This window comes from Erinaceus europaeus, chromosome 10 (genome assembly GCF_950295315.1).
Source record: "Erinaceus europaeus chromosome 10, mEriEur2.1, whole genome shotgun sequence".
In the NCBI taxonomy this organism is placed as follows: Eukaryota; Metazoa; Chordata; class Mammalia; order Eulipotyphla; family Erinaceidae; genus Erinaceus; species Erinaceus europaeus.
The window spans coordinates 7,549,061-7,565,847 of NC_080171.1; the positions used below are offsets into that span (position 1 = coordinate 7,549,061).

The 16,787-nt window shown below is 38.0% G+C and overlaps 1 protein-coding gene across 1 annotated transcript; it reads left to right on the plus strand.

Moving 5' to 3' along the window:
* Positions 1 to 1,789: 1,789 nt before the first annotated feature.
* LOC103107402 (olfactory receptor 13F1-like) lies at positions 1,790 to 2,752 on the plus strand. Its single transcript, XM_007516193.2, has one exon. It carries the CDS (start codon positions 1,790 to 1,792, stop codon positions 2,750 to 2,752), a length of 963 nt encoding a protein of 320 aa, XP_007516255.2.
* Positions 2,753 to 16,787: the final 14,035 nt, after the last annotated feature.

Consider the following 16,787-nt stretch of genomic DNA (forward strand, 5'->3'; position numbering starts at 1 on the left):
AGGACCCCAGCTCCCCACCTGCACAGGGGATGCTTCATGGGTGGGAAAGCAGATCTGCAGGAGTCTTTCTCTCTCCCTTTCTATCTTCCCTCCCCCTCAATTTCTCTCTGTCCCTTCAAATAGAAAGAAGAGGTAGAGGGAAGGACCTCTGGGAGAGGGACATTCATAGTGACCAGCACCAAGCCCCAGTGATAACTCTGGTAATAATAGTAATAATAATAAATATCACTGTCACAGGTGTAGGTCTTTACATCTCCCCAGGATAGGTACACCATCGCCTGCAGCAGTTAGTTCTTTGCCTCTACTTATGATACTGGGTCTCCTCTCCCCTCCTTAGTCCCTTCCAGGCTTAAGAATCCTTGGGTTGCTGCCAATAGGCCACATCTAACTAAACTTTCACTTGTATTTTCCTTCCACTGTTTCTTAGTCTCTTCCTGTAAGTGACTTTATCTAGTGTGCACATAGCATGAATCTATACTGCACTTTTCCATACAGTTACTGTCTTTTCTTTATTATTATTTTTCTTGTTACCAAGGCTTATCTGGAACTTCATTCCTCAAAACTCCATCATTACCAGCAGATGAGTTGGGGGTCTTTTGTTTGTTTGATTTTTTTCCTATTGAGGGTGACAGTCAGAAATATTGCTTCCCACTTGTGCTGTGCTCTTGTGTGACAGGAGGGTCTTCAGTTTAGGTCCTTAGTCACTGTAGAGTGTGTCCACTCCTGGCCCACTTATACCTACAGTTTTAATGATTCCATATAATATTCAAGAAAGGCAAAGTTGACAGGAGAAAAGACAGTCTAGGCAGATGGATTGTAGATCAAAGACTTACCTACAAGAGCTAAGATCATGAAGGAAAAATTTGTTGTTACAGAACAGAATGTTAAAGTGGAATGCCGAAACTTGCGTTTGGAGAGAGGCTTATATACTTATACTTTTTTTTTTTTTTTTTTTTTAGAGAGATAGAGGTTCAGAGAAAGAGTATAAAAGAGACCACAGCCCCAAAGCTTCCAGCAGTGTGGTGGGGCCAGATTTGAACCTGGACTGTCTGCATGGAACATCAGCACACTAGCCAACTGAGCTGTTTTGCTGACCGGAGGACGTGGTTTTGGTTTATTTTGTTTTTAACAGTTCTCTGAAAGTCACCAGCTGTGAGATATATCACAGATAATTTCTTTTACATTAAAATTTACTAAATTTTTAAATGATGTACTTTTCAGTCAAGTGTGGGATCAAGATTCTTTCCATATTTACAAGTATCTTCTTAGAGACAGATATATCAGATAGTTCATAGTGATTGGACCCTTGTCTGTCTTCTATTTACACCCTTCAATATAATCAGATTCTGTGGTTATATTTTATCATTTCCTGCTTTGTACAGAGCAATATAATTCTCTATTATTGTTATATTTGTGAAAATTCTTTCATTATCCCAAAATCCTCCCCTGGTCCTTCACTTGATAACATCCTACACAGCTATTGATTAAGTTATACCTCAAAATATCTTATGGAGGGTTCTTATTGTTTGCCTAGGACCCTTGAGCATATTAATCATGTTATCCTATTATTTATTTACTTACTCTCTCTTATATATGAGTTACCTGAGGGATTTTTTTTTCAGCAATTTACCTTGAAACCCTCATGACTTCAATGTGTTAAATGAATGAATAATATAACATTTCCAGGATAATAACCATTTAAGTACCCCTGACAGAGACTGCTTGAGTATTGGTAGAGTTAAATTTCTTTTAACTATGAACAATTGTACTTCCATCGCCACTACCATAAATGAGGAGGATTAAAATGGCCACAACAAACTGGACAGTTGTTTCAAATTTTGTTTTTCTGGGATTTTCTCTTTACCCCAGCATTGAGATCTCCATATTTGTCCTGTGTCTTCTAATGTACTTGATCACCTTGCTGGGTAACATCATTCTGATCTCCAGCACCATCTTGGATTCCCGCCTCCACACCCCCATGTACTTCTTCCTCAGCAACCTCTCCTTCCTGGATATCTGCTATACCTCTTCTGCTCTCACACCAATGCTCACAAACTTTATTTCAGGGAAAAATACCATCTCATTCTTAGGCTGTGCCATTCAGATGTACTTCTCTCTTGCCATGGGCTCTACTGAGTGTGTGCTCCTGTCTCTTATGGCCTATGACCGCTACGTAGCCATCTGCAATCCTTTGAGATACCCCGTTATCATGAACAAGAGGGTGTGTGTGCAGATTGCAGCTGGCTCCTGGGTGACAGGCTGCCTCACTGCCCTGGTGGAAGCTTTGTCTGTTCTCCACCAATCTCTCTGTGGAAATAGCATCATCAATCATTTCACTTGTGAAATTCTGGCTGTGTTGAAACTTGTTTGTGCAGACATCTCTATGGTGCAGTTAATCATGCTGGTAATTAGTGTCCTTCTGCTCCCTATCCCGATGCTTCTTATTTGTGTCTCCTATGCACTTATCCTTTCCAACATCCTGAGGATTCGCTCGGGGGATGGCCGAAGCAAGGCTTTTTCTACATGTGCTGCCCACCTGACTGTGGTGGTTTTATTTTATGGGACAGCTCTCTCCATGTACCTGAAGCCCCTGGCTGTTGATTCACAGGAGGTTGATAAATTTATGGCTTTGGTATATGCGGGGGTAACTCCCATGTTGAATCCCATTATCTACAGTCTACGGAACAAAGAAGTGAAAGCAGCTGTGAAAAAATTACTGAGGGCTACTACTCAGGAAAGTCTTGGATTTTAGTGTTTTTTTTGTTGGTATTAGGATTCTAACATTATTTTGTAAACTCAAAAAAGTGACAAGACTTGTTTCAGAAAAACTACTAGCACCTTTTTAATTTTTATTTTCCCAGAGTACTTGTTCCTTAAATCTAAGGGTAGGAACAATCACATCAGCATGTTTAGATAAAAATAGATATCTACATCATAAAATGTTAATTTGCAATGTTATTAAGATGATATAAAAATTGAAATAGAGCTAATATTATAACTATATAGAATCACAAAGTTTATATTCAGTTACATTCACTGTACTTGTATATCCTAATGTAATTGTGTTTTATTCTCAAAAAACTTCTAGAGTCAATAGAATTACGGTAATATCTTGAGCCTAGGCTGAGGATTTTTTTTCTGAGAAAAATTAACCTAGATTATGTAGGGAAATCATACTTAAGATTTATCTAACCTGTTCCAAGTGTGAGACCCCTATAAAAACGGGTATTTAGGTTGGGAAAATGAATGGGTCAGCCGTTGTCCAGTGATGATCCTTCTAGGAAATGGCCTGTGCTTATTGGGAGAGTACAGTCCAGGTAAAATGGTAGCAGTGATAGAAAAGAACGTGTACGCATAGACTTGAGTTTCATGAGCTTCACTGCTTGCTTAACGGCAGCATGAATCTGACCTACCAGTGGGGTAGAAAGTATTCGAATCTCTCTTTTTATGTAGTGACCTTACTGTGGAGTTTCTATTTCTTTTAAAAGTGTCTGGGTACCAAAATAGCAGCACATCCAGCTGAATGTACACATGAGCATGTGTAAGGGCCCAAGTTCAAGCCCCACATCCCCCTCTGCAGGGGAAGCTTCAGGACTGATGAAGCAGTGCTGCAAGTCTCAGTCTCTCTCTCTCTCTCTCTCTCATGCCCTTTCTTCTCAATTTCTCTCTATCTTTATGAAGGAAAGAAAGAAAAAAAGTATAGCCCCTGACAGCAGTGGATTTGTGCAGGCACTGAACCCCAGTGTCAACCCTTGTAGCAACAAAAATTTTCAGAGTTCTTTTCTGACTTTGGGTTTACTGATTTACTTACTTGACTAAACATCTATAAGCTTGGTAATATTTTCACTTTTTGAAGGCCTCTTAAAGCTTCTGTTAGGACTGTGTGTACTCATGTGGTCTGCTTGGCTTGATTTGAGTGAACTTCAGTGCATTAATGCTAGATTACTGGGGATCTCTCATTCTATGTGGCCTATGACTATTCTTTTAAAAATTTTGTTATTGGTTTCCCCTAATGCATTTATGGATCTGCATGGTGACGTTAGCATTATTCACTAGTTTTACACATGCTGGAAAAGGTTGAAGTCAAAATTATTCTATAAGTATATTGTTTGTACGAAATGGTTATTACTAACATACAGAACACCTCTCTATAGAAAAGTCAATAGGGCTGTGTATGACGACTAAAAAGGTTTTGTAAACTACGTGAGGAGCAGTATCAGAATGGAAATGGATATTATTTCAAATGCATATTATTGTTCAGAACACAAATAAGATATATGGCAATATGATTCTCAATTAAATTGTGGGTGTATGTAGTTCACCTAATGTTCTACATATTCTGGTTGAAGAAGTAAAAATTAGAATAAAAGATATCTTTAAAATTTATGATGTCAGTACTTGTGAATTTATTTTTTGATACACCAGCTGCAGATTTAAGGAAATTATGTATTAGAATGCAGATAACACGAAATGGAATTCCTACTCTTTCAGCTTTAGTTGTGTGACTTTGGAGGGCTGACATCTCTGTGCTTAAGTTACTTCTTTTGGAAAGCAAATGCAGCAATGTCTACTTGTGATTTTTTTTTGTGTTGTGTGTATGTGTGTGTGTGTGCAAGTAAAAAAAATTCAATATCATCTTTGAGTTGATTTATTTTTGTTGTTGTTATCAAAGGGAGACATCATTTCAAGAATATCAAGTAGCATTCATTAAGGGATAAATGTTAAATATCTTGGGGCGGGTATATAGCATAACAGTTATGCAAAGAGACTCTCATGCCTGAGGCTCTAAAGTCTCTAAAGTTCCTAAAGGGTCAATAGTGTGTTATAAATTTAGGTAAATCATTGTGACACTACTTATGGGTGTAAAAACTGAAATTACCAACTCTCTCTCGTCTTTAAGCTTCTCTCTCCCTTATTTCCTTATAGACACCACCACTATAGGGATGTATTTAAAAAGTATGTGTGGGGGAAATAGCTATGCTAGGAGAATTTATATGTCTACCTTTTCGGGGGCCAGGAGGTGGCATGTCTGGTTAAACATACACATTACAAAGACCAGATTCGCTTTTATTTCTGAAACAATAAAAATAAACATAAATACAAGAGAAATACTTTTAAGATACTTCATATCAAGAAACATAGGACAGCATGAATAATCAATGAATTGAATAATATATTTTTTTTCTGTTTACCTCCTTGAATGAATTTCCAGCTTCTAAAATAAGAGAAAACACAAGTAGAATTTCTAGAATCTGCCTATGTTAGAGCATGGTGGTAAGTGGCCAAAGAGAAAAAAATAAGGCAATTAGTTTTCCAGATAAAATACTAGAGAAGAAGAATGATATGCAGGTAGAGAACTCTAGACAATGAAGACTTGTGCCTTGATTAGTAACTGAGCAATGATCAATGCGGGTGTTGGAGGAAAGAGCCCTGGAAAAGTATCACATGAGAGGATTACAGGGAATGACTTTTAAAGCTCATATAAGGCTGAGAAGCAAATCACCACCCTGAACACTTTACGGTTCCTGTTGTGTAACTAATATAGAGTTTTTCTTAATCACTCATACTCAATAAGACTATAAAAAGAAATATTGAGAATATAAAGGCCTAGCAGCTTGAGAGTTGGCCTAGAGGAGTTCTGGGCTTCCAAGCATGAGGTCCCAAGGTTGATCATCACCATAAAAAAATTAAAATACAGATTCAGAATTTATAATAAAAACCAGGCATGAAAATCATTTAACTATATATTCTGTATAGTCAAGAGAAGAAAGATAATCTCAAGCAATCTATTTATATCTATGTTCATAGAAGCACAGTTTATAAGAGCCTAAACTTGGAAGCAACTCAGATGCCCAACTACAAGTATATGGCTAGGAATGGTGTAGTATATATACATACACAATGAAATTCTTCTCAACTATTCAAAATGGTGAAGTTATCTCCTTTGTCTCATCTTGGATGGAACTTGAAGGAATCATGTTATGTGAGATAAGCCAAAAAAAAAAAAAAAAAAAAGAGAAGGACAAATACTATATGACCTCACTTATAGGTAGAACTTTAGAATGAGGACGGAAAGGGAAAACAAAGTGACATTTCAACCAGTTGTGATGTACTTAGAATGCTTTATTTAGTTATTTTTTATGTTTATTTATTTTCCCTTTTGCTGCTCTTGTTGTTTTTTATTGTTGTTGTAGTTATTGATGTCATTGTTGTTACACAAGACAGAGAGAAATGGAGAGAGAGGGGAAGGCAGAGAGGGGGAGAGAAAGATAGACACCTGCAGACCTACTTCACCGCTTGTGAAGCGACTCTCCTGCTGGTGGGGAGCCAGGGGCTCGAACCCTGATCCTTCCGCGGGTCCTTGTGCTTTGCACTACTTGTTCTTAACTCGCTGTGCTACTGCCCTACCCCCTGGAATGCTTATATAGGGGCTACCTTATCAATCTAGTAGACTCATAGACGTGTAAAATGGTTTTTCTTGCAAAAGCATATTTTCAATTTATTTCTTGTTTCGCGTGTCTAAAATTTTAAATATTTTCCCTACATTTTTGTCATCTTTATCAAAAATAAATGTATTAATTTAAAAAATATTATCTTTATTTATTTATTGGATAGAGACAGCCAGAAATCAAGAGGGAAGGGGGGTAGGGGGGAAGAGAGACAGACCTGCAGCACTGCTTCACCACTCGTGAAGCTTTCCCCCTTTAGGTGGGGATTGGGGACTTGAACCTGGGTCCTTGCGCATTGTAACATGTGCGCTCAACCAGGTGCACCACCACCTGGCCCCCAAAATAAATTTATTATTAATAAAAAAAATTTAGCTCTTCAATACTGTATTCCTATATTTAATTTTTAAATATATTTTTAGACCTTTTTCTTGCATTTATTGATCCCTTTTGTTGTCCTTGTTGTAGTTACTGATGTCGTCATTATTGGATAAGACAGAGAGAAATGGAGAGAGGAGGGGAAGACCGAGAGGGGGAGAGAAAGACAGACACCTGCAGAACTGCTTCACCACCTGTGAAGCGACGCTCCTGCAGGTGGGGAGCCGGGGCTCGAACCGGGATCCTTGTGCTATGTGCCAGGTGCGCTTAACCCGCTGCGCTACTGCCCGACTCCATATTTAAGTTTTTTGTTGTTGTCTGTTTATAGTAAAAATCAGTGTCTACAACATATATGGGTTACTCATGAATGATTGGGAAGATTTTAGTTTTTCATCCTTTTCTTTCAAACCAATGTTTGCTTGTCAATTTCCCTTTTTTTTTTTTTTTTTTGCCTCCAGGGTTATTGCTGAGGCTCTACGAATCCACCGCTCCTGGAAGCTATTTTTCCCTTTTGTTGCCTTGTTGTTATTGCTGTCATTGGATAGGACAGAGGGAAATCGAGAGAGGAGAGGAAGACAGAGAGAGGAGGAGAGATAGACACCTGCAGACCTGCTTCAATGCTTGTGAAGCGAACCCCCTGCAGGTGGGGAGCTGGGGGCTCAAACTGAGATCCTTATGCAGGTCCTTGTGCTTCACCCCATGGGCGCTTAACACGCTGAACTAAGACCTAGCCCCCACTGAACTGAGCAAGCTGAAAAGGCCTTGGAGGCCATGCAGTGGTGCCCCAGACTAAGCACACATATTACAGTGCTCAAGCACCCAGTTTCAAGTCCCTTGTCCCCACCTACAGGGGGAAAGTTTCTTGAGTAGTGAAGTTTTGTTCAGAAGAGAGAAAGCTGCATGTGAGCTGAAGGAGTCGATACAGAATTTTATCTGAAAGGGCTGGGTTGGTGGCTGTCCCTGGTTGAACACACCTGTTACAATGTGTAAGGACTCAGGTTCACACCCCCAGTCTCCACTTGCAGAGGGAACGTTTTGTGAGTGGCGAAGCAGGTCTGCAGGTGTCTCTCTGTCTCTCACTGTATCTTCTCTTAATGTCTCAATTTCTGGCCATCTCTGTCTATAAATAAAGATTAACAAATAACAGAATTATCTAAAGTCAGACATCCTAGGAATAGAAGAGGCAACAACTCTCATAGCATTAGCTAGAGTTCTAGAAATAGCTGTGAGGTTAGATTTTTTTTTTAATTCTTTGAGGTCACAAAGTATCTCTTTGTTTCTTTCCATTATTTTCCTTCTCAGTTTCTCCTTATCTGTATCAAATAAATATACAAATAACTGTTAAAAAGAGTTTTTAATAGAAAAAAAGAAAAGATCTTTTTTTCTTCCTACATCTGAGTTCATTCTTAATATAGCTGAAAGAATGAAGATGTAAGAGACACAAATCAACAATGAGAAAACAAAAATATTACATTGCCCAAGATTGTAACATTCAAGAAAATATCTGCTCAAGCCAGCAGTGACAAATGCCAGTCTCTCACAAACAAAATGATTGATGACATGTTTTGTTTTCCACATAAAGGCAACAGCATTGCAAGTATAGTTTCTGTGAATGAATTGAAAAAGCCCAATCAATCCCCAGGCGATAGAAGCCATCTGAATACAATGTGACTTGTTCCTAATCACAGGTGTCTCAGAGAGTTGCAGATGGCCACATAATGGTTATATGCCATCGCTGCTAGCAGCACACACTCTGTAGACCCCAGGGTGTAGGAGACAGACATCTGAATGACACATCTAGTAAAGAGAGAGTTTTTTCTCTCAAGTTGTGTATCAAATGTCTAGGAAGGAAAGATTACCAAGGAAAAAGTCCACAGGTGTGTGGAGGCAGGAATCCAGGAGGCTCACAGTACATTACCAAACACATAACAAAAAGGAGTTTTTCAGCTCTCGGATACTCAGAAAGCCTCTGAGGAATGAACTCAGTGTCTGTCTGGTCAGTCCTCTCCAGTTTACTTCGTTATACCTAGTTTGGTTCAGAAGAGAGAAAGCTGCCTGTGAGTTAAAGGAGTTGATACAGGATTATATAAAGTCAGAGATTCTGGCATTAGGAGAGGCAACAACTTTGATAGCGCTAGCTAGAGTAGTGAGGTTAGTTATTTTTTTTAAATGTATTGTTTTTATTTTCTGTTGGTATGCTTCTAAATTCTGCTTATAAGACCTTCTGTTTTGATCATCACATTAGGTTCACTTGTATTACTTACGATGTGGTCTATTTACATAATCACTGTTTTACCTGGGTCCCGCCCTGCCTGCAGGGCATTGGTTTAATCCCCACTGGTTAGATGGAAGCTTCCTATGTTCTGTTTGTGCTCTTTTTTTGCTCCGCCCCCTCTCCTAGTCATTTCCTTTCCCTTGCCACTTCCGGTGAAGAGATGCATAAAAGGCGATGTATCTGATTAATAAATGAGATACTGCTTCCCAGCTCAGCCATGAGTCCCTGGTTGTCTGTCTCTCGCCCACGAAGCTAGCCCGGCCTGGCAATTTTCTATTCATTTTATTAGTTATTTCATAATGATTAACAACATCGGAAGATAACAGGGTTACAATTCCATACAGTTCCCATCACCACAGTTCTGTGTCTCATCCCTTCCATTTGGAGAACTTCCTTGTTCTTTATCCCCTCTGTGAGTGTAGACCAAAATTCTTTCTGGGGTGCAGAAGGTGGCAGGTCTGGTTTCTGTCATTGATTCTCCACTGGACCTGGGTATTGCCGGTGGGGTCCATCCCCCCAGCCTGTTTTTGTCTTTCCCTAGTGGGGTAGTCCTGAAGTCTCACCTCTCCAAAGTCAGCTTTTTTGTTGTTGTTGTTCTTTTAGGTCACAAGCCAGGGAATTGGCAAACTATATTAGGAGCTTATTAAAAATTCAGATTTCTGTATTCCATTTCCTGATTTATTTATTTATTTATTTTTGTGGTGCACAATGTCTTTGATAGAGAATAACTGTTTACATAGAAATATCTTTATATCGAATTCAGTTGACAGACAATCCCTCATTTTAATATCAGTATTTTAGGGTATGCTTAAAATCTTTAAAAAATAATGACTTGATTTTATACTATGACTCTCAGTAATATTGTCAATTTAGAATATTGTAGAATATTGTTAGTTCAAATATGCTTATATGTAAAATCTATTTTGTCATGATTTTAATTCTCAGATGAAAATTACATTTCATAGAAAGAAGTATATATCAAATATGCTAATTTTGCTGTATTCAAATATTCATTGTCTGGCAGTTTAGCACCTCCTTTGAAAATGTGCACTGTATCATGGCATTAATTTTCCCCTTGTGACAACAAATGTCGTATAAACCATTGTTTTCCTAGTAAAACATTGAAAAAGTCCAATTTAGAGATAAAATGATGTATTTAGTTATATATTTAATCATATATTCTCTTTTCTCTTTAGCACCATGGTTATCATTGGGCTTGGTTTCTGAATGACTCCCCTGCTCCTAGAAGACTTTTATTTTATTTTTTTTTACTACAAGTTTTCTACATTCAATATTTAGCATTATTTACATGTAAAAAAAACCTAAATTGCTATGGATTCTTTCTCTGGTTAATTAATTTTTTTTTTCATTTCTTTTCTTTTCTTATTAGGCAGGGTAGAGATAAGTTGAGAGGGAAGGGGGAGAAAGAGACACCTGCAGGCTTGCTTCACTGCTCACAAATCTTCCTCATCTTGCAGCTGGGGAACAGGGGCTCCATGTGCATGAACTGAGCATACCACCACGTGGCCCCTTTCTGCTTAACCTTTGGAAGGGTCTATTACATTGCAAGAAACTGTCTTCTTACTTATTTCTTCATATGCTATTTTAGAATTTAAAATTTTGTGAGCTGTGCAGTGGCGCATCCAAAGGCCTGGGTTCAAGCCACCACTCCCTACTGTAGGGAGTCTGCTTCACAAACATGAACCAGGTCTGTGGGTGTCTCTCTTTCTCTCCCTCTCTCTATCTCCCCATCTTCTCTCAGTTTCTCTCTGTTCTATTTAATAAAAAATATAAAGAAAAAAAGAAAGAAAAGAAAAATGGCCACTGGGAGTGGTGGATTCACCTACTGAGCCCCAGCAATAACCTTGGTGGAAATAAGAAAAAAATGCATAACATCTTGGTCTTGTAGATGACACATGAGTTTTTTATATATAGATCCAGGAAACAATCAATATAATCAGAAGAAGCAGATAAGCTAATGAATTGGCTGACTTATCTAAGGATAGAAACTTATTAAAGGAAAGTTGATTTCTACTGTTTTCTTAAATGAAATATTAGTAACATAGGAACTTTGTTTAAAATAAAACACAGTAAATTCAATCATTTCAGCACAAGTAATTAGAATGAGCATTTTATCATTGTTTGGGGTCACTCTCTATATCATGTCAGGATTTATGATTTTGATGTAAATTTGACTTAGGACCATTATTGCTATTAAGCAAGATTGATAATTCTGCAGTTGATCCACGACTTTACCCTGCATGAGATGTGTGTGTGTGTGTGTGTGTGTGTGTGTATGTGTGTGTGTGGTGGGGAAGCTTGTGTATTATAGCCTTTTGGAAAATTATATATGGGATGCAAAAATCTAGAAGGTAAAGGAGGATAAAATTGTGTATATATATAAAGATATCCACATTTTATATATCATTAATTGGTATCTAGATATTGTTGTTAAATAAACACTAAATTTAAAGAAGGAAAAAATACTTTTTTGCACACACACACACATACATTTTTGAAATAATACTAGCAAACTTCACCTAAATTCTTTAAACATCTTTATATTTATTGACGAGATTTTTTTCTTCTGACAGAATTTTAATAAGAATTTCCTTTTTGATCCAATGAAATAGTTCATTTGGATAGTGGGCTGCTTTGCCATGTGTGCATCTAGTTTGAACGTGGCCCTTTTGCACTGAAGGAAGCTTTGGTACTGTGGTCTCTTTTATATCTCTCTCTGTCTCTGCTTTCTCTGTATACCTAAAATAGAAAGAGAGAGGGAGGAGAAAGGGGAAAAGGGACAAGGAGAGGAAGAAAGAGAGAAAAGAGGGAGAGGAAGAGTAAATCTACCTTATCTTATCTCAGGCCAAGTATGAATGTCATTAACACCACTCCATTCTATTGATTAATAGAAGCTTCCAAGAATGTTTTTTCATTTGTTTTTTTCAAATGCAACTGGAAGACTCTCAACTTGAAAGGTAGTGAATTCTCCTTCCTACAAAGAACCATACGAAAGAGTAGCCCAAACCAAGGCATTTCTCTGTAATGGATTTTTCTTAAGCCAGTTTCCAATAAAAAATATTTAAAATAAAGAGCAATGATGTAGTTTTACTTTCCCATCATGTGTGCTAATGTTAGCCTCAAGAGAGAATCAAGTGTTTGGGGTAGGCAATTAAACACTTATTTCTACAAACTTATTTAGTCCCTAGGGTGTGAGTCTGAACTCTAGGACTCTCTAAAGATTCTAACGTATGCATATTCCAAAGACCCAGTTGCTTTGGTTAAAAGGACAGGTTCTGCAGCCATCAATTCTTGAATATTTCTATGTTTAATGGTCTCAGTATAATCTGAGGCTGGGGTAGACTATGTATTGCACTGGTGGAGCCATACACTACCAAACTCAGTGGTCCAGGCTCAAGCTCTCACTCTTTTTCTCTCCCTCTTTACCTCTTTCTCCCTTATCATTTTATCTTTGTCTTATCTAATAAATACAAAGGGGAAACAAGGAGAAATGGCCTCCTGGAGCAGTGGATTCATAGTGCTGGTACTAAGCCCCACTAACAACACTGGTGGCAATAAAAAAAAAATAGAGTTAGAAAATGAAACTTAGGCCATTAGAGTAGCTGGTTAAGCGCACATGGTGTAAAGTGCAAGGACCGGCATAAGGATCCCAGTTCGAGCTCCCGGCTCCCCACCTGCAGGGGAGTAGCTTCACAGGCAGTGAAGTGGGTCTGCAGGTGTCTTTCTCTCCCCCTCTCTGTCTTCCCCTCCTCTCTCTATTTCTCTCTGTTCTGTCCAACAACGATGACAACAATAAAACAACAAAGGCAACAAAAAGGAATAAATAAATACCTTTAAAAAAGAAAATGAGACATAATATTTGTTGTGTCCTACTCTGGGTGATTCAGAATTCTCCTTTATAGAGTACTGACTCATTCTGACCCTGGAGTTATGTGAATATTGAAAAACAAAAACAAAAAATCCACTCTTCCTCTCTTCAGAAGTTAGACCATTACATTTCCATACAAACTCTGGTCATTTTTCAATTTCACATTAACTATATGGACCCTAAGACAATTCACTCTAATGAAAATGACCTGTATGCATAATTATGTGTCTTGTGGGAGTAAAAGATGAAACATCTTCTTCATCATGCAATTAATATCATTTGAGAAGACAAACTAGGGACAAGGCAGCATGAAAAGGCAAAGACGATAAAAATCTTTTCAACTCCATGTAGCTATTTCCTTTTCTGTTGCCTTATCATCTCTGCATCCCCTGTTCAGTTTTTTTTTCTTAAAATGTTTCCTTTACTATGTCTAATTATATTTTCTGCATGCCTTGATAAACACAGTGCCTAGAGGACTGCTTTCTCTTCGTAGAATGAAATGATTCTACTTTTAGAAGGTCAGTTATAACTAAGGAGGAGAAATCAGTCTTCAAGGAAGAGCTTTAGATTGATTGCATCTAGAAAACCTGTGGGGGAAAGAGTGTAGCTAAGAAGTTACAGGTTTCCTTTAGCAAGCTTTACTTTTTGTCGACTGTTGCAAGCATATGGGATCCCATCCCTGTGTAACATATTTGCACCACCAGATCTGGGAGAAATAGGTCAGTCAACTGTTAATGGTGTCCTCAGAGATGTAGTTCCCTACTCACATGTCAGTTTATGACTGTTATCTGTTCCCATAGGAGGAGATTAACTAGACTCTAAGATAGCAAGTAGGAAAGAAATGACGGTTCCCTAAATCTGTTGACTTCTGTAAGTACTGTGATCAAAGGTCATGGGGAGCTGAAATCGATTCTTCATCTTTTTGTGAAAAAATGTATCAGAAGAACTATAAGCAATACAAAAAGAAATTAGACATTTAAGGGTTGATGGCAGTGTATGAAGTTTGAAGTCTTGAGTTTTTTTTCCTGTTCCCTCTGTGCTGTTTTCCTAGTTGTGATCTAGAGAACATATAAAGCGTTTCTTATTACATACAATTGTATATAGTACAGATTCCCACATTTTTATAAAAATTGAATGTATCTGAGCTACAGGGAATGTCAGCTACAGTTCCAAAAGTGGTTGCTTCTTTGTAAATTAATCTACAAAAGGGATGAGAATTATGCCTTCTTTTCTTGTTTTTTTTTTTGGAAACTTTGTGGATATTACCAAGAGACAGGCATAAAGTTTTCATATCTTACTAAACCCTAATTGGGTCAGACTCCTTGGTTTGCACATTAATCTCTCTGACATCACCAGTATCTCCAGTATCATCAGTATCTCCAATTTCCTTTCTTAGAGTTGGGACAGCCTTTCTTAGGCTTCATGAGTTGCTGTCTCTGGTGCTGTTGACGGCTGCCCACAACCATTCCCGCTTTTTCTACCTGTTGGCAGCCAACTTGCCTCTCCTATTATTAGCACTTTTATCATACTCCTTTCTTTCCTAAAACTTGGAGTGGATTAACAGTGTGGTTATTTTGCATTGCTTGTATATTACAAAGATATTATTAGCATTAAGAATCACACCATAGTTAAAGAGTTGGAACATAGTTAAAGATAATTGAAGAGGTGGAACAGTAGGAGAGCACAGTATGTGCATGCCCAAGGCCACAAGCTCAATCCCATACACTGCTGGAGTGAGAGATCCTCTGGCTTCTATTTCTCGCTCATGAAATATGCTTAAGAAAATATCATTCCATCTATTTTCCCTGTAAATCCAAGGGTCCTTTGGGAAATATAACGCCTGTGCTCCAATCACCTGAACTCAATGAAGTTGTGTTGTTTAAATTTATTTTATTGAGTTATAAGTTAATTAATGAATCTATGTAAATAGCACAAAGATGTTATAGCTACATAGAGCATGTGGGTGCCCGTAAACATTGGGGAAATTAGGGAGTGAGACTTGCTTTTTTCAAGGTCCTCAGCTACACCTACACTGAACTTCTATGTTCCATTCTCTTGGAAACAGAGTTGGCAGTCAGCTGAGGTAAAGAACAAACACTTCATCACAGACCCCTGCAAGCATCAACCCGGCTTTGACCTAGCACGTTATGATCGGACCCTCCTCAATCGCTATCGAACAGGCCATGGCTGGTGCGCCGCTATGTTCCATTGCTGGGGAGCCAGAGACGAGCCGAACTGCCCCTGCGGCTACAGACAGACTATGACCCACATAGTCAACGACTGCCACCTCTCCAGATTCAAAGGAGGTCTCGAAACTTGACATCAGGCTCAACCTGACGCTGTTGACTGGCTATGGAAGAAGGGCAAACGCTAGAAGAAGAAGAAGTTCATTCCTTCTCAGGCTTGTTGCACCACTCAATTATTTTCATATATGTGATTATGATTTTTATTATTATGTCACATCATAAAATATTCATAGTATCCATTTTATAAACAAGGAAGAAATCCAGATGTCTTTCCCTGTAACTTTTGTTATTTACTTGTGAGTCGAAATAATAGTCTGGCTGAGTTGTTGTTTGTCTTATCTCAGTCACTTCATTTCACAAGCAGAGAATTGTTTATCTTCTTACATTTAAAGATAACGCGCAAGATGGAAACACTTGACAGATCTACTAATTTACTAGATAGGTTCCTCAAAGAGCTAGATAAAAAGATTATTATCATTTGTGTATGAGTATCGGAATCAAATTCTTCCATGGAGATAGCTCTCAAATCTACATACCGGCTCTTCTCCAGATGGCTGTACTCACTAGAGATCACCTCAGTCAGGGGTCATCTTTGAATTATTCCCCCAACACCAAGATCTATAGCTTTTCATTTTATTGAAAGCTTGACTGCCTCGGTCACATCTTATCCTTTTATTTTATAGTATTAGTTATTAGTTCTGTCTAGCCCTTTTACTTCTTAGGAGCTGTGGTAATAAAGAAATCTTCATTACAGCCTGATATTTTCTGAAATTCTAGGAGGAAAACTCCGCTACCATGAGACCTCTATTTTATTAAGTTGCGACTCAGGCTGCTTAACGAGAGGGGCTCTTTCTGTCATCTTGCTTTCATTATGTACCAAAATCCATAAAATTCATAGTAGCTGGGAAAAGCTGCTTCTTTACTTTATAGTGAATAACACATAGAAAAATAAAAGGCAGGGGCCGGTGGTGATGCACCTGATTGAGCGCACATGTTACCATGTGCAAGGCCCCAGCTCGAGCCCCTGGTTCCCACACACAAGGGGAAAGCTTTGCAAGTGGTGAAGCTGCAGGCGTCTGTCTGACTCATCACCTTTGTGTGACTCCCTTTCTCTCAACTTCTGGCTGTCTCTACCCAATAAATAGATAAAGATAATAAAAAATGTTAAAAAGGTAATATTTTGACTATTATTGGCATTCAAGTGACAAAGTACCTACATAGTCTATTGAGAAATTTAATCAACTTTATTTTTAAAGTAATCATTTTAATCTCACTTATGACATAAATACATTTCTACTCTATACATAAGGTGCTTCATTTATATATTTCAAAATATTTATTGAACAACTATGCGTCAACTCTGGTCTTTGGAATGCTGCTAGGTAATTTGACAGTTTCTACTCTAAGTTTATATGTGTGGTGAACACAGGTAATAAACAACTAGATTGGGAATAAATATGTAACGTATAATGTTCTAACAGCCTTTGTATAATTGATAATATTTTTATTTGAGATTACAAGGCATCTTCAAATAGTTTTGCCTTTATTATTGT

Coding starts and splice junctions, on each gene's coding strand:
- LOC103107402 (XM_007516193.2), top strand. CDS start 1,790: ATGAGGAGGATTAAAATGGCCACAACAAACTGGACAGTTGTTTCAAAT.